The sequence below is a fragment of the Scardinius erythrophthalmus genome (genome assembly GCF_964197995.2).
Source record: "Scardinius erythrophthalmus genome assembly, chromosome: 1".
NCBI lineage: Eukaryota > Metazoa > Chordata > Actinopteri > Cypriniformes > Leuciscidae > Scardinius > Scardinius erythrophthalmus.
Window position 1 is genome coordinate 26,546,510 of NC_138221.1, and position 25,034 is coordinate 26,571,543.

The following is a 25,034-nucleotide window of genomic DNA, read 5'->3' on the forward strand; positions in this document are numbered from 1 at the left end:
TGAAAAACGCTTCTTTTTGTTTTTGTTTTCCCTCATGTGGCGCTGTCAAAATAAAAGCCCCAAAACGACCCAATCATGCAGCATATGCGATGTATTTTAATGCTATAGAGGGGTAATATAAAATTGTCACATTTAGTTTTGCATTAAATTACGAACACATTCATCATTCATAATGAGTTTGTGTTGCTGCAAATTCCCCTGGATGATTTTCAGACCCCATTCCTCGCTTTCCTTCTTTTTCACTCAAATGAATAGGTTTAATGGTATATTTATATCACATGTAATCACACACACACACACACACACACACACACACACACACACACACACACACACACACACACACACACACACACACACACACACACACACACACACACACACACACACACACACACACACACACACACACACACACTTAACCATATATTCAAGATTTAGGAAAAACCAAATGTAAAAAATTCACTCTTACTTATTATATGCATTTGGCAGACACTTTTATCCAAATGTATAGGCTATTTTATCAGTTCATGCATTCACTATCAAACCCATGATACTGTTTGAGAGACTGGAATGCTTCTGAATTATAATTATATTACCAACTCCAAATATTTCAGCATTTCATTGAAAACTTTAATCTAAAATGTGCATGATTTAAGAGTGTCTCAAAAAAGATCTCTTTTGTTTTAATAACAAGTGTTTGTCTCTGGAATGTTAGCTGTATGTAAAATAGGCACCTAAAGCACTTTAAAGATAAAAAATAAATTGGAATCGCCTGCTAACCAACACCCAAAACTACCAACGCCCGCCTTTTATTTTTTTATTGAATGCCAGTCACATACAAATAATAAACATTACAATAATCCAACATATAATGTAAATATAGTAAACAAATATAGACTACAACAAATAGGAAAATAAAATATGCATTGTAATTTATAAAATAATAATACAAGGAAAAATAAAGAAAATAATATAAACAGAAAGAATAACAGGTATGAGATCATCATATAAATAGCATAAAAGCTTCACATAGAGACCTGGTGCATTTTGCTTCACTATTTTTCAACCCAAGTAGTAACTCAATGTAATTTTTCATATCTATCTGACATATCAAAAAGTTGGGTTTTCCTCTAGCCCATTTTGTTTATGAATTATGGTATTTTCAAATCAAACAAAGATTAACAATAAAGGCCATATTTGGTGGTAATCTTTGTCTATTCATTTTTTTATATATTTTTCAGAAAAGTAAACTTTAATCCATAAGCATTTAGAAAGAAAACATTCCAAATCGACCCAAAATGTTTAGCTATAAATGCAATTAAAACAAATAAGTGGACCACATTTTCTTTCTCAGTCCCACAGAAATCACATTTAACATCCACAATGCACTCAAATTTATAATGCCAGTACCAACAGTACCTACCTTCCTACTGGGCGAACGTCACATAATTAATATTAATGAGCTCCGCTTTTATGCGCATGTCTCTTCACTCCGACCGACAGACATTCTTTCTTTCAGGAACAGCAGGACTGAACGGACGCAGAAGCGGGAAACACACGCAGCATTTTCTCTTCAAAAGTTATTAATTTAAGGTATTCAGATTACATTAATGATATTTTTTACCAAGAAAACATACTGTAGAATCTTAAAACCTTTCAGAGTTAGAGAACCGTTTGGTCTTACGCGATTGGAGCGCAGTTACCACGTGTTTACCACGAGGGCATGGCAGAGTCGGTGAGGGAAAAATGACTAATATGATTAACTTATAATGAAACCCTTTCTCTTTTTAGACTTTCTCTAGGTAACTTCTGACCTAAGTGAGCTATTTTTGCCTTTTATGAACATTATAAAATCCTCTGACTTGCATTGAATGTTAATAGATAATGTAATATCTGTATAGCGAAGTGATTAGCATGTGTTTTAACCCTTTAAGCGCTGGTTTGTGCACACACTAGAGCCCTGCGCTGCTTTCTGTGCATTGTGGGGTGTAGGATGTGTGCGACAGCACTGCAGGGTCTCTGTCCTCTTCTCTCTGTCCTCGTGAGAGCTGAGATACTGCAGATCCTGCTACAGTTTCATTATAGCCTAGAGCTTCAGTGCAGTTTCATGCTTCTAGATTTTATATCCTCACTGCAGAATATTTCATGTGTTTGTTTCTGTTGACATGCAGGATGATGCAGAACTGATGGAGAGAGACAGAAACTGGTTTGGCGTCTCTTTAAGTGATGCTCGAGTCTACAAACACTGAAGATCAGCACCATAAGCAGAACTTCAACATGTGAATGAATCATTTTAATAAAGATTTGTTCATGACAGACGCTGGAGAAACTCTGTGAGCTTCAAACACACTCGCACTCACCAACAAATAAAGTGCAATAAAACTGAAAGTGTCCTGAGTCTTTTATTATTATCAGCATACATCAGGGATGGGCCGCTTTGGTCCTGGAGCGCCACTTAAGCTTTCTAGTTAATATGAAGACTTTGATTTGCTGGTTCAGGTGTGTTTGATTTAGGGTTGGAGCTGAACTTTATGGAATATCATAACTGCTAAAATAATAAATAAACAAAGGAATGTAGAAAAATAGATGCATTGTTTATACTTTATTTCCTAGTAATGTATAATGGTATTTTTTTTCCTCATATTTGTTTTTACTTTTTTGTATTTATGTCTTGTGTATATATTTATTTATAAATTTGTTTATTTTCACACTTCTACATTTTATCATCCAGATACAAATTAGGGGTGTGTTTTACCTCAGACAGCAATATGACAAAGGTGAAGCTTCGAGGCCACAGTGTGTGAGGGAAAGATTATAAAAAACATCAGAAACTCCACCCTCTTACAACGCCTACCAGGAAGAGACTGACTTGTTATTTCTGCTCTGTCATACTGACTTTAATGTCTTGACTAAAGCAATGCAGAATCAGCAATCGATGAAGAACTAAGAGGAAACACTTTCATGAAGGATTGGAAAGGTTTGTTTCTGAACAGATCTTTGTGACTTGTTTTTTTTTTTTTTTTTTTTTTAAACCTTGATTCATAAAGTTAGTAAAGTTCAGATTGCTGGAGCTCAAACAGAGAAAATGGCTTCACTATCTGAAGATGATTTTTCTTGTCCCGTGTGTCATGAAATCTTCAAGGCTCCTGTTCTTCTGTCATGTAGCCACAGTTTCTGTAAAGAGTGTCTTCAACAGTTCTGGAGAACCAAGGAAACTCAGGAGTGTCCTGTCTGCAGGAGATTGTCAAGACATGAGCCTTCAAATAATCTTGTGTTAAAGAACTTGTGTGAGTCGTTCCTGAAGGAGAGAAATGAGAGGCGTTCATCAGGGTCTGAGAAGATCTGCAGTTTACACAGTGAGAAACTCAAACTCTTCTGTCTGGAGGACAAACAGCCTGTGTGTGTCGTGTGTATTAATTCACAGAAACACGACAATCATAAATTCAGACCCATCAGAAGGAGTACACTGTAGACTCTTTGTGGCTCTGGTCTTCTCGATTGCTCTGGTCTGCCTCGCTGTCTTGCTGCCCTGGCAACCCTGATATCAAAATCAATTGAAACGATAGTAGAACGTCGGAAGGGCCGATTGTGTTTTATAAATCAGTAATTTGTTCAAATAAAGTGTTTGATTAGTTAGCAAATACATGTTCAGGAAATGCATAATACAAATTGTATGGGTTAATGTAAGTAAGTTTGGGAAGTTCGGTCTAGAGTCTAGACTTGATCCGTGGAGCTATTATGCTTGAACCAGAACTTTTTGGACCAATCAAATTGTCAGGGCGTGCTTTATACGATGATGGACAGATGATCAACAGTAACGTATCCATGTCACCAAAGAGCGCTTGGGTTAAATTTGTTTACAACAAAGATTACTGCCGCTGGAGAATTGAGATTTCACAAGTGTTAACAAATAAGTCAGATAGAATAAATGCATATTTGACGTGCTGTCCAAGGAGAGGGCTCTGGGCTCTGGGCTCGGTATTCGGCCCGAACCCAAAGTACACCCCCCAGGAATAAAGTGGATAGATCAGTGGTTAAAACCAAGCGGCAACCTCCTTGTCTCTCTCTTCAAACCAACACGGAAGTGAATTAAATGGCAATTCATCAACTGGCCGCTTGAGTCTGGCTGCAAAAGTAAGAAAAATCTGCATCTGCCCCATGTTGAAACGCCCAACTTTACAGCACAAAAAAAAACACGTTTACAGCCTGGTGTCTGTATGTGGCTTTGGTCTATACAGCTAATTTTGCCCTTCATGACAACTGTGAGGGAGGTGAATTTTTAATAACTCATCCGTTTAAATTATATTAAGCCTTAAATTTCTGCATAATTAAGGGTGTCCACCTTAGAGTGACAGGTGGATTCCCGCTGCTGTGGTCATTAGTCATCATTAGCCGTTTGTCTGCTGTCTGTTAGCCGTCACGTTAGGGGTTTTCGCCTATTTTCATTTATCCGGGAGTGTCGCACTGCAAAGATGGCGACGGTCGGCTACGCCCACTTTAGGCTTCAAAAACGCTCTTCAGAAACCTACGGGTGACGTCACGGACAATACGTCCATATTTTTTTACAGTCTATGGTTAAAACGCATGCTAATCACACGTCACTATGCAGATAGTAGGCTTGTTTGAGATGAGCAAATTCTGCGCAGAACCGATCACCGGTGATCAGCGCGAGATGCATGCCGGTTAGAAATGTGTCCAAGTGCGGTCCGCCTTGCTCTGATGTCATGCTGACGTATGTCAAAAATCTAACATGTCGAATTCTGCAGTCGAGCGCAGTTGCTCTCCACCGACTGCGCTGATCAAAAGCACCATGGGAAACGACTTGCTGACGACACAGCTTAATGCTCATTGGTTTAAACAACCGTGATGTATTGTTCTCTTTTAAAATGTTTGATTTTAAAACTCTAATATCATGTTTTATGTGTATATGTTATGTGTGAATATTCACAAACTATCTGACAGTGGGACTTCTTTCGGTTATGCAATTACATTTTTTATAAAAAAATAAAATAAATAAAAACACATATGTCTGTATTAAAGAAAAAAATATTAATAAACATGTATTTGGAATGGAATTAAATAACAAGTGCTTTGGGTGTCTTGTTCATTTTATTTATTTTCATATAACTGAACTTGAATTGCATCCTGTTTATTAGCAACACGTGCACGAGCGTGAATCCCGCGATATCCATCTTTGATCTCGCAGGTGTCAGATCCACTACGAGAAGAGAGATCTGTCCGTCTTGCCTGCGCTTTTTTCACTCCTCCCCTCACTGCAGCCGCCTACTATCGCATACATTTCAGGCGAGGCAACCCACATAGCAACATTGTGTCGGCCCAGATCCGGCCCACATCTGGCACACGTAGAAAGATGATCTGGCCCACATGCAACATTTCTGAACCAGAAATAAAGTCAGTCTGTGAAATAAAGTCAGTCAATGAACCAGAGTTAAACCTCTGTTAATTCTCAATAAAAACTTCTGTAGACGTCTGACAGAAATAAAGTCAGTCTGGTTAGTAATAAGTGAAGCTGGTAATGCTGTTTGTGGAGTTGTTTAATCTCCTCTGCTGAGATCTTCACAGATTTAATGTCTTCTTTTCTCTTCAGTTGATTTCATCTAAGGCTGTGTCTGAAGTCAGTTGTAGTTCTTGTGTTTCTGCTCGTCTCTTTTTCTGTTCTCTTCTTTCTTTCAGTGATTCTTTTTGTTAACAGGCTGAGATGACTTCATATTTAATATACACAGATTTTGTGGCTCAGATAAGGTCCAGTTCTGATTTATTTCTTTGCTCTTGGCTGACATGTGGCATTGCTATGGCCTGCTTGTGGCCCATATCTGGCAAACAGGAGTGGCCCACCCAAGTGCCGTAATTCCACGCTGCATGTGGGCCAGATCATCTTTCCACGTGTGCCAGATGTGGGCCGGATCTGGGCCGACACAATGTTGCTATGTGGGTAGGACCCTCCATAAGTCATTAGGGACCCCCCAGAAGAATTTATTTTTGGATTTTGGGGGGTCCCCGACAAATATATTTGAACATTAAAAATTATTGTGAAAATTATAGGTCTTTAGTGACGTTTTATTTATTTCCTAGTGCGAGGCAGCAATCAGGGCAGCTATTAGCCGAGTGAGTTCCTATACAGCGTTGTTGTTGTGGTGATCCCGCAGACATGTAGGCCTACAGGTGTTCATCAGTGTCTCAATTCACTCACTTCTTTTCATTCACTCTGTCAAGTGGACTATATTAGTGAACTAATGTAGGGAATAGTGCATGAGGGACTAGGGTGTGATTGGGTAAACAGCGTCTGAGTGACGACTTTGAGCACTGTTAATTCACAGTAAATTCCTGTAGGCTATTTTTGTTTTCTACGGTAGATTACTGTTTTAATGGAAAGTGGTATGATATTGTCAGAATTTGGCCTTTTTTACAGCAAGGGTTTACAGTGCAGGGTTGACTACGGCAGTGCTCTTCTGGCTGGACTTCCATCATGTGCAACTAAATCTCTACAAATGATTCAGAATGCTGCAGCTCGTCTTGTCTTCAATGAGCCAAAAAGGGCTCACGTCACTCCTCTGTTCATCTCTCTGCACTGGTACTTACAGATCTATCACAGGCTCAGCTCCCTCCTACTTTCACTCAGTCCTATGAGTCTACATCCCTACCAGAAGCCTACGATCGGTCAACGAGCAACGTCCATCACAGAGAGCCACAAAATCACTTTCCAGAACATTCTCATTCACAGTTCCATGCTGGTGGAATGCTCTCCCCACCCAGGGTGCAGAATCCCTGACAACATTCAAAAGACAACTGAAACCCCATCTCTTCCGTGAGCACTTAACCTCATAAAAAAAAATAAAAAAAAATTCTTTCCTTTTCCTTTAATCCTCCCTTATCGGGCTTATGCTACTCTGAACAATGCCTGAACTTCATATTTTGAGCGCTTCTTGCGTTGTTTTTGCCTCTTCACGATGATTTGCTTAATTTAGTCCTAATTTGTAAGTCGCTTTAGACAAAAGTGTCTGCTAAATGACTAAATGTATCTGTCTGTCTGTCTCTGAGTTAAAGCACAACTGCTCTGAGACTCACTGAATGTGATGATGCTCTGCGCCGCTAGAGGGCCTGCGATTGCCTTTCTTGAGTGATGTTAAACCAGGTATAAACGAAAGTAAAAGAGGAGACGCCATTCCGAAGCTTTCGTTTACCTTGTGGTAAGTTCAAAATGTATGCTTCATGTAATGTATTAAAATTAGCTGCTTTTTGGTGTTCCTTGAATGTGATTCAAATCCGGATCATTATATTTCGGCAGCTTACTGTATGCATATATTTTCAAGATCCTATGACGTCAACACATTTATTAAATACGTTTTTATATGCAGTGTTATTGAACGTACAGTTATGATATTGTAAACTATATTAATGACCCAGTGATTTTAAATGATGAGTGTCGCGCTATTGTCACTAGAATTCGCTTTTAGTTCAAGTGAGATAAATTCGACACAGTAGAAAAGGACATTGCTGAATAATACTAAACTTTTACTGCATTCAAATTACTACAATTTACATCAGTTTTATCACTTTTGTACATGTAAATTTACCACACATGTACTGCAGCCCGAATATTGAAACTAAAAACTAAAACTAGTGCAGCTGATGTTCTACTGAGCTTAAAGTGACAGTGCACCCAAAAATCGGGAAATTGGGGGCGAGATCTGCTTGGTTACAAATATACTTTTTTTGTGAATATTTAAAATTTAAAAAGTTTAACTTGTATTGCACTGAACCTTAGTTGTATAATACCTTAGGGCCTGGTTTCACAGACAGGGCTTAGACTAAGCCAGGATTAGACCATAGATCAATTAGGACATTTAAGTAATTTTTATAAACATGCTTAGAAAAAAACATTACCGATGTGCATCTTAAAACTAAAAAGGCACTGATATATTTTTAAGATCAGTCAGTGCAAGTTTATTTCAGTGGAAACAGCTCAGACTTACATTTTAGTCTAGGACTAGTCTTAAGCCCTGTCTGTGAAACCAGGGGTAGAAGTACTACACGAAAGTTATACAGTAGCATCTTTTTTGAACGAAGCACTTGTTGATGAGTGCACTAAGCTTTTTTTATTTTGTTCAATGTTCTGACTAAAAACACTAAAGAGTTGACTATATGATGTTCATTCAATCATAAAGGAATAGTAACTTTAAATCTCAATTATATAACAATATTATGGGAAAGGTATTTTTGCAAAGTCCTGCAGTTATACTACAACAAATTATGAGTATGATTTCATGTACTGCAGTGTACTACTGGTTAAATCGTTTTAACTGTCTGCAGCATCATTATACAACATAAACTGCATATGTATAGATAAGTATGCAAATGTCTGTCTATTGTTGTTGAGGAAGCTGTTGTTGAGGACGCTGACTCTGAAATGAGTTCTCCATCGGCTTTGTCGAGCGGTGATCAATCTGTGAAGAATCGACCCTCTGCCCTTAGTGATGTGACATCTGACCCCAGGTAAGACACTGCTCGTTTCTGCATTTAGCACATATCGTCACATTATAGCACATATGGATATTTTAATCCAGAGTAATTTACAGTGCATTCCTGAAGCCTGTGTGGTTGTTGAATGATCTCATGGTTTCCTGAACCTTCACCTTCATCGATCCTCATTGATCCTTACATTCCAACCCTTCCCAAAGTGCCTTGGAATTTAAGAAACACTTAAAGACTGATTTTTCCAAGAGCACTTGACTGAATCCCTGGTGAGCACTAACTCTCTGTATATAATTGATAAAAAAAGTCTTCTCTATAGTTTCACCATTTCTTCCTTTCGTCAGTATTATAATATGTATTTCTCTGAACAATTTTGTATTACAGCACTTATCAAAGTGGCTTTGGATAAGTGTCTGCTAAAGGAATAAATGTAAATCAAAGGTTTAATAAAGGTTCCAACTAAACAATACTGAAAAAAAACAAGGTCTGTTACTTACCTATTATCACTGTAAAGCTGCTTTGATACAATCTATATTGTTAAAAGCTCTATAAATGAATGTGACTTTACTTAAAAAAACAATGTCTTTTTATGTAACAAAAGCAAACCTCAATTTCATCTCTCCATTTTGATTGGGGATGCACCGATACCATTCTTTCAGAAACGATCTGATCTGAAACCAAAAATTCTGAGTATCGGCTGATACCGATTCGATTCCAGCAGTTATTTTTAAAATCAATGTAGAATTTCTATACCTCTGTGTGTTGAACTGATAATCACTCTTTTGTGGGTTAAACATCATTATAAATAAATACAACAAATGAAAAAATTATATAATCATAATCTATGACAACATTCTATTATAAACTAGAATAGTGGACAATTCAGCAGCAAAAGTTACTCTAGAAAAATCATGAGTGCACAATAATTGTATTAAATTTAGTGAAAAAACATTTAGTGGAGATGGAGAACAAATAAAAGTGAGTAAGTACAGCACTAAATCTGGTAAAATGTTACACATGCTCTATATTGTTGTAAAATACATACATTTCTTTTAAATGTATAGCGCTATTTAATAAGGCTGAAACACATTATAGATAGGACAGAACAAGAAAGGCTATTAATAATCTTTCATTGCCCAAAAGTATTATTATATGAAAGGCTCCAACACAGAGCGGCACAAAGCGCTTATGCGTATCCCGTGCGCAGAATGATGCTCTCGAAGCAACATGGAGTCACAGCGCGCAGCGGCAGCACTTCACATTCAAAAGTTCAAGCAAAAAGGGAAGATATATTGATGCGTAGTAATATCTATGCAATATTTTATAGAGCCTTTTCTTTTAACAGTTTAAAAATTTCAGTTACTGTGCGCGTGAAGAACAATTATAGCGCTCTCTACTCCAGTGTTGTGATCTGGGAGAAAGTCACATGAACAGCAATAAACTCCAGCAAGATAAAGTCATTTTATGCAAAACCATAGACTTTTATTTACAGATTAAGTATATTAATAGGAACATTGAATCATCTTGGAGAGAGTTTTATCGTGTTGACTGTTTGAATGCTGAACTGAGATTGACTGACAGCCGCCGCGGAGGAAAGCGTTTACTTGAACTTGAATTTAAGGACTTCAATATTCAATACTTCAATACTAAATGAAGTAATTTTTATAAAAAACAAATATTCTCAGTTTATGCAATCTGTATGAAAAGAGAGAGATGTCAGTCGCTCTCATCTCAGCTAATTATTTTTAATGTGACGGAGAGTGTGCGCTATTCAAACGCAAATGACTGAGGCAATCCTGCAAACGCCCCCATATCAGCTCGAGAAAACACATCAAGCTTATTCAGATCATTGTACTTGTTTACACTGTCTCGCGGCACTGTGAGGAATAATACTATGGAAATAATAATAATGGAAAATGTACCTCAGAAGTGCTGGTATTTCGAGGACAACGGATCCTGAGCTATGGAATACTGTAGTAAGTTTTTTTTTTCATTCTCAAGTGAATCGCGTTTCTGTGTGTGAATGGATGAACGGCAGAGATGCGCGCTGTTTACCACAACTGGCAAAAAGACGGTTTAAATTTGAATCGCGTTTCTGTGTGTGAATGAATGTTTCGCTTTTAGCAAACTGTATTGCTATACTGAGTAAAAATCGACTGAAATATGTTGAAATAAAATGTATTTGTATAAGCAACGTATTAAACTGCAAATTAACATTTATATTTCTTATAATAAAAACGAAAGACCTACGTTACAGACATATGAAAGACAACATTTTGTTGATTAGTTTTGGATAGATTATAAATTTTTACTGTAAAATATCTGCCACATCAAATAAGCTTTTGTTTAGCAATTTTTGCTCATATTTTAAATATAGTATGTTTTGTCATAAATAATCAAATAATATGTTATAGTGTTTATTCCAATGTAGCCAGGCTATATTCAAGTAATGAATCCTTAACTTTGAAATATGTATGATAAAATATATACTTTAGTTTTTACAAAGAAAGATTACACTTGAATTGTTGTTGTAATTGTAACCTTTTTAATAAAAAATATATTTACAATGTAGATGTAAACAAATTTGGGGAGAGGATAAATATTCCAAAACTGAAAATACAGTATGAGAATTAACTGCACAATTACTAGACATGTTTTCCTTGGATATTATAGGCCAATTTGCAAGCACAATTTGTGAAAAAAATAAAAAATAAAAAATTGAGATGCTTCCAACTGTTGCTCTTGCATTCTTTCTTGTGACACACCTGAATGAATGGCTCATTAAGTATGCAGGCCCCATTGTCTCCTCAGGTGCGAACCACTAAATATGCATGATGGTGTTGGAGTGTTGACGCCCACTTCGCATATTGCCTTTCCAAACAGAAAGTGTTTTGCAAAATTGAAATCAATGTATTGTGTTATGTGAATGATTAGGGAGGATGATTTTCACATCATTTTGAAGAAAAAACTCTAGGCGACAAAAAAAAAACTTACTACAGTATTCCATAGCTCAGGATCCGTTGTCCTCGAAATACCAGCTCTTCTGAGGTACATTTTCCATTATTATTATTTCCATTGTTCGGTTCTTTGGGTCACTAGAAAAAATATATTGGTAAAATTCATGGTTATAAAAAAATTCTGCTTAAAATATTGGGAATATTAGGATTTAAATATATATATATATATATATATATGTATATGTATACAAAAGGGATTTATTTAAGCAAATTATATTTAGTTCATAATGATTATTTGTTGCGTGATGATTATTTGGGTATGAGTATGCGCAGTTTCGCCATAAGCTTCATAAAAAACGTAAAGGGATTAGCGACGCGTCCATTGTTTATTCACAACCCATCGTCAGGAGCACACAGCCCGTTGGTATGTAGCGAATTTAGAACCTTTTGAAATGTTTACCATGAGCTACGGTCTGCTGTACTTTAATTTAGGAATGTTTAAAGTTTCGTACTTGTGTAATTGTTGACATTGGCTGCGCCTAGTCCGTGCTGAGAGACTTAATTTGTAGTTTAAGTTAGCGCGTGTACTGTTCAGTTCTCTCGGTTTGCGATATGTTCGAATGCTGGATAATTAACAAATTACCAAGTAAACTAATGTAGCAGTCGGCTGTGTGGTAGGCGACGGAGTTGCATTTAGTAAAACATTGAATTGAAGTGTTATAATGATTATTGCACTTTGCCTGCTGACTCGTGTGATAGCTGTACTCTGCGCAGGTGCGCTGAAATGCATGATGGGAAATGTAGTTTCAGCGGTGTTCTGACGCAGCTCTGTAAGACTGTATAGGAGATTATATAATAGTGTATTCTTATTTACAGCAGAAATAGTTCTAGTTATTTTATTGTAACTACTTCGTTTGTTTATTTTGCATTATATTCAATGGATATATTTGTAACACTGGTTTATTTCTTATTTCAGGTTTATGACCTGTGGTCTGTTGTAAATAAAAACAAAAATACAAGACTAATGACAAACACGAGTCGTGCCATGTGTGCTGCCTGTCACTAGCCCATTCGGATGGCTGAAAAATTAAAAAGATCCGAACATCCATAGTATTATTCCTCACAGCGCCGCGAGACGGTGTAAACAAGTACAATGATCTGAATAAGCTTGATGTGTTTTCTCGAGCTGATATGGGGGCGTTTGCAGGATTGCCTCAGTCATTTGCGTTTGAATAGCGTGCGCTCTCCGTGGGCGGGGTCACATTAAAAATAATTAGCTGAGATGAGAGCGTTCTGACATGCTCTGACATTTGTGCTTATTTCTGTTACTTGTGACATTTTCATGGCTAAAGTCTGATTACACTGTATTTAGCACAAACTGCTACAAAAATATATCAGCAGCATGGATGAAAAGGTTTGTAGTTTTGAGATAATGACATTTATGCATGGTTTGTGAAAAAAAAAAAAAAAAAAAACAATTGTCATTGAAATAAGGCTATGAAACCCATACTGAATATTTCTTCACACAACTTTTGAAGATTGTATCACGTAGCCTAGAATATTTGCTCCAAAACTATATGAAAATCATCCTGAATGCTCATTCAGATAAGACAATATATCGATTTTGAATTTGTAAGACATGTTTTGTGTAAGAAAGCTTTATGCGAGTAGGCGTGAACACATCCTGAATATTGATGAGTTCACACCTGAGAAAGACAAAGACCCTCCCCTAATGGCCCTATCAGGTGCTATCAGGCCATATCATTCTGAGCAACCTTGCACAAAGAATAAGGACATTTAAAAAAGAATGGCTTTTTGACTGTATTTATTTACAACACAACATAATTCAAAGACACACTACAAATGACAAAAAAGCACATTATTGTACACACTGATCTAAAGACAGAGACCTGAACAGTCACACACCTTTGTGCCATTCCTGAAACATAGTACATACCTGTCATTTCCACGGTGTTTGATTTTTCACTTTACCATGTTCATGTACAGAGATGTGAATGTTGAAGTCAGCAGGACTCATCTAGTCCCTGTAAACAGCAACAACAACAACAACAAAACAGTGGTGAACATGCTGATATCAAGAGAAACTATAGAGCTGCACAATTTTGGGAATACATGTTTTATTTTTCTGGTTAAAATTTATTTTTAAAAATCACTAAATACACACACACACACACACACACAGACAGATATATATATATATATATATATATATATATATATATATATATATATATATATATATATATATATACACTCACCTAAAGGATTATTAGGAACACCTGTTCAATTTCTCATTAATGCAATTATCTAATCAACCAATCACATGGCAGTTGCTTCAATGCATTTAGGGGTGTGGCCCTGGTCAAGACAATCTCCTGAACTCCAAACTGAATGTCAGAATGGGAAAGAAAGGTGATTTAAGCAATTTTGAGCGTGGCATGGTTGTTGGTGGGCCGGTCTGAGTATTTCACAATCTGCTCAGTTTCTGGGATTTTCACGCACAACCATTTCTAGGGTTTACAAAGAATGGTGTGAAAAGGGAAAAACATCCAGTATGCGGCAGTCCTGTGGGCGAAAATGCCTTGTTGATGCTAGAGGTCAGAGGAGAATGGGCCGACTGATTCAAGCTGATAGAAGAGCAACTTTGACTGAAATAACCACTCGTTACAACCGAGGTATGCAGCAAAGCATTTGTGAAGCCACAACACGCACAACCTTGAGGCGGATGGGCTACAACAGCAGAAGACCCCACTCATCTCCACTACAAATAGGAAAAAGAGGCTACAATTTGCACGAGCTCACCAAAATTTGACAGTTGAAGACTGGAAAAATGTTGCCTGGTCTGATGAGTCTCGATTTCTGTTGAGACATTCAGAGGTAGAGTCAGAATTTGGCGTAAACAGATTGAGAACATGGATCCATCATGCCTTGTTACCACTGTGCAGGCTGGTGGTGGTGGTGTAATGGTGTAGGGATGTTTTCTTGGCACACTTTAGGTCCCTTAGTGCCAGCTGGGCATCGTTTAAATGCCACGGCCTACCTGAGCATTGTTTCTGACCATGTCCATCCCTTTATGACCACCATGTTCCCATCCTCTGATGGCTACTTCCAGCAGGATAATGCACCATGTCACAAAGCTCGAATCATTTCAAATAGATTTCTTGAACATGACAATGAGTTCACTGTACTAAAATGGCCCCCACAGTCACCATATCTCAACCCAATAGAGCATCTTTGGGATGTGGTGGAATGGGAGCTTCGTGCCCTGGATGTGCATCCCACAAATCTCCATCAACTGCAAGATGCTATCCTATCAATATGGGCCAACATTTCTAAAGAATGCTTTCAGCACCTTGTTGAATCAATGCCACGTAGAATTAAGGCAGTCCTGAAGGCGAAAGGGGGTCAAACACAGTATTAGTATGGTGTTCCTAATAATCCTTTAGGTGAGTGTATATATATATATATATACAGTATATATATGATGAACACCAGGTTTGTTGTGCCTTGTAGGCATAGGCTGCAGTGCTGCATAAAATAATAATAACAATAACCTAGCAGGCGGCCTTTAAATCGTTAAAAAGGAACACTTCAGTAACACTGCACTAGAGAAAAATATATTGATTTTCATGTTACTTCAAGTGTTTCCATTCGTCATGACGTTATGAAATTAGATTGGAGTAAAAACATAAAGCCTAATGTTTGGTGCGTTTTGCTTTTCCAACGCGCAGCGTGTTATTTACTGAAGTGATCGAGCCGCTCCAAACTATGAAACATTATTGTTACCATATACCATCTACGTTTGAGCAGATATCCACAAACACAGTATTTAACAGTGAACATGTGTCTAAACATTATAATATTCAGCATATATCTAGCAAAAGTTCAACTGCAATGTGAAGTTTATGCAACAATAACATTAACTAATATAATTAAGAATTTCTTACCTTACATCTTTCTTGTCTTCAAATCGCGTTCTTCTTCTTCTGAGGTAAATCCAATGTAAGCTCACTGCGTGTCTCCCAAATTCGACGAAAAGCAGAGACTGATGAAGTTTGGTGCTTTGTTTTTGAGGTAATGAGCGTGTTCGTGTTCCTTAACTTGGAGATTTGCATGACCATCTCTTTTGCGCATGTGGGCATGGTCACATTAAAACTAATGAGCAAGGCTTTGAGAAACTGGTCATCTTGTTGGTTTTATACAAATTACTTAAACATAGAATATTTGTTTTCAATTTGAATCAGATCATTTAAAAGAACTCACTTAAATGTTTATAAAGATATATGGCTCATAAATGTGTGACTTGTATTCGCTGAGTTTTGTTTCAGTTTATAGACGTGCTCAAGAAAAAAAAAGTTCACCGAGACGGAGAGGCAGAATGCACACCCTGTTTATTTTCTTTATTTTACAAAAGCACAATGTTTTGTTTTGATTGTAAGTGGGCACATACAAAAGTAGACATTTCATAGATTATTTTTTAATTTTGTTTTCTATATGACCATAAATGACGGAGTAATTTAAGTTTATTTTGCTACTATTGGAAGAAAATCCAGCAAACCGCGCCGGCGTGTTTGCCGACCCCAGAGGGTTAAAGCTTTACTATAAAACAGGATCCAGTTTTTTAGACAAGTAATTAAACGACAAACAACAAATAGGTCTAAAATTCCAATTCCTAAAGTAATTTCTTTTTTTTTAATCTTTTGGTAGTATCAGCATTAGGCAGAGACAGAGATCAGAATCTCCAGAACCCAGTGGTGTGTCTGTGAAGAGTAACAAATCCATGATGGAACCCCCTACATTCAGTGATGCTACAGTGACCTCTGACCTCAGGTAAGAACTAGCTATTTTAGCATTTGGCAGACACTTTTATCTAAATAACATAGGTTTAAATGTTGATGTTTAATGTAAAATTGTTGGTTTGATGTCACCAGTGTTTGCTTTAGTTGAACTCTTTACCCTTGACTTTTTAACATAATTTGTTTCGTTTCGATGGCTCTTTAACTGTGTTTTTGTTAACTGTGTCCAAGAGAAGACGAAGAAACATCGAGAATATGTTGCATGTTGCTTTATTTAAGTGGCGGTGACTGTAGTTGCTGATCCAGTGAAAATCCTTAGTGTACTCAAATAATTTCACAGTAATAATATGCTCACATTATTAGCACATTATAAATATTAGTTTATAAATTTTATAAAGTTTATAAACTATTAAGCCAGTCGATTTCTGCAAATTAAATGAGTTAACTCGAGTTTTCATTTAGTGCCTAGTATTTTTACAGTAACTTTCTGTAGATTACAGTAAAGAACTGTACTTTACTTTACTTACTTATGCCCTCCACCCCTCCCGGGGTATGGGCCGCCAAAGATAGATCTCTAGAGATTTCTGTCCTGGGCCATTCTTTCTAGTTGGCTCCAGTTGTAACCCATCCTAGTGATGTCTGCGTCGAGTTCGCGTCGCCATGTGTTTCTTGGGCGGCCTCTCTTTCGCTTGCCTTGAGGGTTCCACCTGAGAGCCTGCCTTGGTGATGTTTGTTGGTGGTTTGCGGAGGGTGTGCCCTATCCAACCCCATCTTCTCTTCCATATTTCTACTTCCACTGGGATTTGGCCGGTCCTTTCCCATAGGTTGGTGTTACTGATAGTGTCAGGCCAACGAATGTGGATGATCCTTCTGAGACAGGTGTTGATGAAGGTTTGGGTTTTACTATTGGTGGTTTTGGTTGTCTTCCAGGTTTCAGCGCCGTACAGCAGTACTGATTTCACGTTGGAGTTGAACAGTCGGATTTTGGTGGTCAAGGTCAGCTCTCTAGAAGCCCAGATGTTCTTGAGCTGGATGAAGGCGCCTCTTGTTTTACCAATCCTTGCCTTGACATCTGCTTCTGTTCCACCATGCTGGTCAATGATGCTGCCCAGGTAGGTGAATGACTTCACTTCCTCCAGAGGACTTCCGCTCAGTGTGATTGGGTTGATGTTGATGTGGTCGTAAGGATCTTTGTCTTCTCTTTGTGGATAATGAGTCCAACTTGTGCTGATGTGGCTACCAACACACTGGTCTTTTCTTGCATCTGCTGCTGGCTGTGGGAGAGAAGTGCGAGGTCATCGGCTAAGTCTAGGTCATCAAGTTGATTCCGTAAGGTCCACTGAATCCCATTCCTGCGTTCGCTGGTAGAAGTCTTCATGATCCAGTCGATGGCGATGAGGAAAAGGAACGGGGATAACAAGCATCCTTGTCGGACTCCAGTGTTCACCCGGAAGCTGTTGGTGAGCTGTCCTGCGTGGATCACTCGACAGGTCATGCCTTCGTATGAGTTCTTTATCAGGTTTACCAACTTGGATGGGATGCCGTAATGCCGGAGGAGCTTCCATAGGACCTCTCGATCCACACTGTCAAACGCCTTCTCGTAGTCGACAAAGTTGATATACAATGGTGATTTCCACTCCAAAGACTGCTCCACTATGATGTGTTGCGATCTGGTCAGTGCATGATCTGTTCGGCCGAAAACCAGCTTGCTCATCTCGTAGTTGTGAATCGACAGCGTCATTCATTCGCTCTAGGAGGACCCGATTGAAGACCTTGCCTGGTACTGACAGGAGTGTGATACCTCTGTAGTTGTTACAATTGCTGAGGTTGCCTTTCTTTGGAAGCTTGATTAGGTAACCCTCATTCCAGTCAGACGGTATCTCTTCGTTCTCCCAGATCTTCTCAAAGAGTGGGTACAGCATCTCCAGTGACAAGTTCAGGTCTGCTTTCAGGGCCTCTGCTGGTATATCATCAGGTCCAGCCGCCTTCCAGTTCTTCAGCAAGGTGATGGCCTTCCTGATCTCCTCTCTGGTCGGCTTGTCGCAACTGATGGGGAGATCTTCGTCTGCTGGGTTGATGATTGGTGGATTTGGTGGTGCTGGTCTGTTCAGAAGCTCTTCAAAGTGTTCAGACCATCTATCCATCTGCTGCTTTAGTCCTGTGGTGGAATTTCCATCCTTTCCCTTGACGGGTCGTTCTGGCTTGCTATACTTCCCAGACAGTTTCTTTGTCGTGTCGTACAGCTGTTTCATATTGCCACTGTATGCTGCCTGTTCCGCTATAGCTGCCAGTCCATCTATGTAATCTTTCTTGTCCTTCCTAATGTTCTTCTTGACTGCTCTGTGGGTTTCTGCGTATTCAGCTTGGGCATTGGCCTTTGCTGTCCTAGTCCTGCTGTTGTTTATTGCCGCCTTCTTCAACACAAAAACACAAAAACACCATCACAAAGAGTGGATCACAGCCGAGACCTTGGGCAAGATAGAAGAGAGAAAACAGAAGAAGGCGGCAAAGAACTGTACAATTAACAGTAAATAACTGGCAACAGTATTGCCAGTATTTTACCATTAATTTGCGAGACAATGTTTTACAGTGTATGTAAAATGCTGTTTTTGTCTGTCTTCTTGGTATTTTAAGTAGGAAGAGACAGAGATCAGAATCTCCAGAACCCAGTGGTGTGTCTGTGAAGAGTAACAGATCCATGATGGAACCCCATACATTCAGTGATGCTACAGTGACCTCTGACCTCAGGTAGGAACCATATCAGAGAGGCACAAAGTCATTTTCTTGAAAATGTTACTAAACCTCAATGGAAACATCTTACCATCTAATCTTCAAAAATATGTATATTACATAACTAGTAAAGTAATTTATATTGTATATAGCTAAACAACAAATATATGTAAAATGTTGTTTTGTTCTTCTCAGTATCAGGAGAAGGAATAGACAGAGACCAGAGTCTTCAAAACCCAGTGGTGTATCTGTGAAGAGTAACAGATCCATGATGGAACCCCATACATTCAGTGATGCGAGAATGACCCTTGAGCCTTTGTTAGTATAAACTTGTACTTGCTAATTTACTGTAGTGCAATGTCAGATGAATAATTATTTAAGAAACTCAATGAAATAACACCTAAATGTACTCTAAAATATGCAACATATGCTCAAAATCATATACAGTAACCAATTTATTTCCGATGGTCTCCAACAGTCATTGTGTTCACTGTATCTGTGCTATTTTATTTTTAATTTTTCTTTTCAGCATGAGGGAGCATGAGATGATCAGATCTGTGCCGTCCTCTACATCCCACTATCAGACCCATATCAGACAGGACAAAACTGAAGCAGCCCTGCAAACACACACACTGGAGACCGGAGACCTGCAGAGAGTCAAAGACCAGCACAAAACCAGCATGAAGAACAAGTACAAGAGATTATTTGAGGGAAGCAAACTCCTAGAGAATAAAACCCTCCTGAACAGGATCTACACACAGCTCTACATCATAGAGGGAGAGAGAGAAGGAGTGAATGAAGAACATGAGGTTTTACAGATGGAGAAAACAGCCAGAACACAACCCTCACGAGACACTCCAATCTACTGCAATGACATATTTAAACCCTTGCATGAACTTGAATGTGATGAAAAAGAGCAAATCAAGACTGTTCTTACTAAAGGCATCGCTGGAATCGGGAAAACTGTCTCTGTGCAAAAGTTCATTCTGGACTGGGCCGAGGGAAAAGCCAATCAGGATATAGATTTCATGTTTGTGCTTTCATTTCGAGAGCTGAACTTGATCCGAGATCATCGGTACAGTCTTCACAGACTTCTGCTGGACTTTCATTTTGAACTTCAAGATTTGGACTCAAAGATTTATGAGGAGTGTAAAGTTGTGTTCATCTTTGATGGTCTGGATGAAAGCAGAATCCCACGGATGTTTTCAGAATCTCATAAAGTTTCTAATGTGATTGAGACTTCATCAGTGGATGTGTTGATATCAAGCCTCATCAAAGGGGATCTGCTTCCCTCTGCTCTCATCTGGATCACCTCCAGACCAGCAGCAGCCAGTCAGATCCCCTCCAAATACATCAACCGTCTGACAGAAATTCAGGGATTCGATGAATGTCAGAAGGAAGAATATTTCAGGAAGAGAATCAGTGATGAGCATCAAGCCAGCAGAATCATCTCACACATTAGAAGAACAAGAAGCCTCCACATCATGTGCCACATACCTGTCTTCTGCTGGATCTCATCCTCTGTGCTTCAGAAGCTCCTGAAAGAAGATCTGAGTGCAGAAATCCCTCAAACTCTGACTGAAATGTACATCCACTTCCTGCTGATTCAGATAAACATGAGGAATCTGAAGTATGAAGAGAGAGATCCAGAGAAACTCCTGCAGTCCAACAGAGAAGTGATTGTGAAACTTGCTGAAGTGGCTTTCCATCAGCTGATGAAGGGCAATGTGATGTTCTATGAGGAGGACCTGAGAGAGAGCGGGATAGACGTCACTGACGCCTCAGTGTATTCTGGGATTTGCACTGAGATCTATAAGGAGGAATCTGTGATTCATCAGAGGAAAGTCTACAGCTTCATTCATCTTAGTTTTCAGGAGTTTCTCGCTGCTTTCTATGCATTTTATCATTATGTAATCAAAAACACATTGCAGTTTTGTGATGTGATGCATAATCTGCATAGAGATGCAGTAAATAAAGCCCTTGAGAGTGAGAATGGACACCTGGATCTGTTCTTGCGGTTCCTCCTGGGTGTCTCACTGGAGTCCAATCAGAGACTCTTGCAGGATCTACTGACACACACAGAGAACAGCTCAGAGAGCATCAGGAGAACCACACAGTACATTAAAGAGAAGATCAAAGATGGACATGGACTCTCCACTGAAAGATCCATCAATCTGTTCCTCTGTCTGCTGGAAGTGAAAGATCAGACTCTGTCCAGAGAGATTCAGGAGTTTGTGAAATCAGACAAACACTCAGAGAAGAAACTCTCTCCTGCTCACTGCTCAACAATCGCCTACATGCTTCAGATGTCAGAGGAGGTGCTGGATGAGCTGGACCTCAAGAAATACAACACATCAGATGAAGGTAGAAGAAGACTGATACCAGCTGTGATCAACTGCAGGAAAGCTCTGTGAGTTAATTACTTTTATTAAAGTTAAGAACTGTTTCTGCACTGTGAAATTATCTTCTCTGAAAGGAAATTATAAGTTGTGTAATTTGCAAGAGTTAAAATTACATTGAAATTTGCATAGAAAATAGCCTGGTTAATAGTTTATTAACTGAAAATTGTGTTTTGATTTGTTTCAGTTTAGCTGGCTGTAATCTTACTTCCCAGCATTGGGAAATTGTGTCATTGGCTCTAAAATCCTCAAACTCTGTCCTGAGAGAGATGGATCTGAGTAACAATGACCTGAAGGATTCAGGAGTGAAGCTGCTCTCTGATGGACTAAAGAGTCCAACGTGTCAGCTGGAGATACTGAGGTTTGTCATGCTGGTCATAATGCTGATGTGTGTTTGTAGGTGATCTGACTATGTATGTATGTCTGTAGATGATCTGACTTTGTGTCTGTAGATGATCTAACTGTGTGTGTGTGTCTGTAGGTTGTCAGGCTGTATGGTGACAGAGGAAGGTTGTGGTTTTGTGTCTTCAGCTCTGAGTTCAAACCCCTCACACTTGAGAGAGCTGGATCTGAGCTACAATCACCCAGGAGAATCAGGAGTTCAGCTGCTCAACGACAAACTCAACGATACAAACTGCTCACTGAAGATACTCAAGTATGGGGGGCAGTGTAACACATTGACTTGTGTGTGTCTGTGGCTGCTTTTACACTTGTCTTTTCAAAGACAGGTCACATGTTAATGCCAAGTGTAAATGCAGCCTTCGACAGAAGTTTTCAAACTGGGACACTCATCATTATTCCTCCATGTCCATGCCTATAATTCTTCCTTTTGGATTCAAATATTGGGCAGGATAAATATTTACGTTTGTTACGATCCATATTTATAGATCAGATTTATTCTAACAGATAATAGTGGTTTAAAATAGCATATAGTGGAGCATAAGATACAATTTTAATGTTATATCTCATATTCTCTATATTACTTGTGCTCTATATTACTTGTGCATTAATAATTTGTGGTTCATATTTGTCTCTTTCTAGTTTGGACCTTGGAGGCCATTTCAGAATCACAGCAGGACTAAAAAAATGTAGGCCCTGTTTCTCATTCTGTCTCTCACACTTATTTAACAGTGTTATGAACAATTTTTGACAAAGATTCCTTGTGTTCAGATGCCTGTAATCTCACACTGGATCCAAACACTGCAAACACTTACATTGTTCTGTCAGAGGAGAACAGGAAGGCAACACATGTTATGGAGCCGCACCCGTATCCTGATCATCCAGAGAGATTTGATGGTGGTGAACAGGTTCTGTGTCGAGAGAGTCTGACTGGGCGCTGTTACTGGGAGGCTGAATGGAGTGGCTGGGGTCATGCATCAGTGGCCTATAAGGGAATCATGAGGAAGGGAGGCAGTGACTGCAGGTTTGGATACAATGACAAATCCTGGAGTCTGGACTGCTCTGATAACAGGTTCACTGTCTGGCACGATAAAAAGCGGACTGACTTATCAGACCCTTCACTCCTGTCTAATAGAGTAGGAGTGTATCTGGACTGGCCGGCTGGCACTCTGTCCTTCTACAGCGTCTCTGACACACACACACACACACTCACACACTTACACACATACAACACCATTTTCACTGAACCCCTCTATGCTGGATTCCGGGTTTATGATTCTGAACTGACTCTGTGTCAGATTACACAACAAAGAGACGAACTCTAACTTACACACTTTAAAATTAAATCACATGTAAATTTAGTATTATAAGTATTATAAGACCTTTTATTGACCTTTTATGATACGGTTTCTGTGGCAAAGCTTCTGCAATGGCTCTCGCCTTGTTTTTTTATTATTCCACTGCTTTCCATGCAAGGAGAAAGAGAAGAGCATACAGAAAAGAGTTTAAGAAGATGATTGTGAAAAGATTCACAGGTACCGCTATTGTTGTGTTCCGCTGGGATCTGAAAGAGTGTTTGGGTTTTACAGTCATTGTATCGTTTTTATTCACAGTATTCATACCCATTATTACGCACACTTGAATATGTATACCAACTCCTACTCCTTACAACTACTAAAGCCATGTAATAAGTAAGCAAGAGTTGACATTAAATACTTCATTACATTAAATGAAAATAAATATATTTCATTTATTAATAAAATTAAACTGTATACTCCAGAGTGATGAATCCTAAAACAAGCTATAAGCTGCATTGGCATAACCATACCATGTATGAAATGGACAAAACGTTATTAAATAAATAAACAAATAAAGTTGTGTGGATGTCTCAATTTCATTTCAGTGTATTGTTCATAATCACCTAAACAAAGGCTGCCTCACATACACATTTTTGTCAGGTCCCAAAAATACACAGTTCACCCTACAGCATATAATAAATGATGACGGTATCAATAAATGATACCGTCGGTGTATGAATGAGTGAGTGAATGGGTGAATGTGAGGCTATATGTAAAGCGCTTTGGTGGCCATAGGTCTGTGAAAGCGCTATATAAATGTAGTCCATTTACCATTTACCATGAACTAAACAAGATTACTGCCAGCTGACTCACTGTTATTGTTGACGAATGGTGATTATTAAAAAATAATGGTCTCAATTTCAATAAGACTGTATTGTGACTTTTGATGTTTGTTTTCATCCATTTGAAGTCTTGTGTTTTGCTGTCATTGTGTTAATTGTTTTTGGCATCCTCAGTTTCGCCTGCTGGTTTGTCACCATAGTTAGATATTGATTAGAGTTTGAGTTTAGGTGTGTCTAGTTAATTAGTCTCATTAGTTCCTCTGTTTGCTGTGTACTTACATCCTGTGGGCCCTATCTTGCACCCAGCGCAATTGACTTGTATACACTGACATGTATTATTCCTATTTTGCACCCGACGCACAGCGGACTTAGACGCACGTCGGCAAATTAGGGAATGAACTTGCGCTCCTGGGAGCGGTTCAGCGAAAAGAGGAGGCGTGTTCCAGCGCAAACATTCCCTGGTGCTATTTTGCAGCTACACAAACGCAGCAGTTGACATTTTTGCAAACCATACATAATTACAAGGAAAAATATTTCACACGAGGGAAATCATTGTGGTGTCCATGAAGATGTGAAAAAATAGGCATAAATCTTGCTCACACATTTACTCAAATTATTATATGCCTGTTTAAGCGAAGCCAATTTGGCTGGGTTTCTCCATCCCCATACAATGTCACTTCTCTGTGTTTTACGGCCCTGACGAGTACGTCTGTCTCCTTGCCTGTGAACAGCTCTTGGCGTGCGCCTGGCAAATCCGCCGTTATAATAGCAATCTACCATGGAACAAGCGTGCCTGCTCTTAAAGGGAATGTGAGATGATGCTCTGATTGGTTTATTTCACGTTACACCCAAACCACACCTATGAGTAATGTAGCTACTTCAGACCAACCCACTGTAGATTTGCGTCGAGCGCAAGAGTCATTTATCCCGCCGGTATAATAGCAACTGCTAACAGAGATCCGGCAACAAAGTTACTTGCGTTTCGCGTTTGATACTCACGTTTCAGATTGTTAAAATAGGGCCCTCCGTGTCTTTCTGCTCATGGGCAGGTCTACGATATGTTACGTTGGTTGTTCTATTTGTTATCCTCATTCCT

General features: G+C 38.8%; 2 protein-coding genes across 3 annotated transcripts in view; both read left to right on the forward strand.

The window, feature by feature from the left end:
* Positions 1–3,088: 3,088 nt before the first annotated feature.
* The window catches only part of LOC308695541 (uncharacterized protein), a gene marked incomplete at both ends in the record, with an annotated part of 375,246 nt that continues 353,300 nt past the window's right edge, over positions 3,089–25,034 (forward strand). The window contains one exon of the mRNA XM_081373717.1: positions 3,089–3,359. Coding sequence (XP_081229843.1) covers positions 3,089–3,359 — 271 coding nt within the window. The remainder of the gene's footprint in view (positions 3,360–25,034) is intronic.
* On the forward strand, positions 18,911–23,688 carry LOC308700681 (protein NLRC3-like; the record flags this gene model as incomplete). 2 transcript variants are annotated; one of them, XM_081382411.1, is made up of 7 exons in its annotated part: positions 18,911–19,018; positions 19,196–19,318; positions 19,530–21,410; positions 21,587–21,760; positions 21,881–22,054; positions 22,441–22,487; positions 22,570–23,688. In XM_081382411.1, exons 1-7 carry the CDS (start codon positions 18,969–18,971, stop codon positions 23,121–23,123), a joined length of 3,003 nt encoding a protein of 1,000 aa, XP_081238537.1. In that variant the 5' UTR covers positions 18,911–18,968. The 2 variants fall into 2 exon arrangements, with proteins under 2 accessions (XP_081238537.1, XP_081238538.1); XM_081382412.1 differs by lacking the exons at positions 21,587–21,760; positions 21,881–22,054; positions 22,441–22,487; positions 22,570–23,688 and having other exon boundaries at positions 18,921–19,018; positions 19,530–21,414.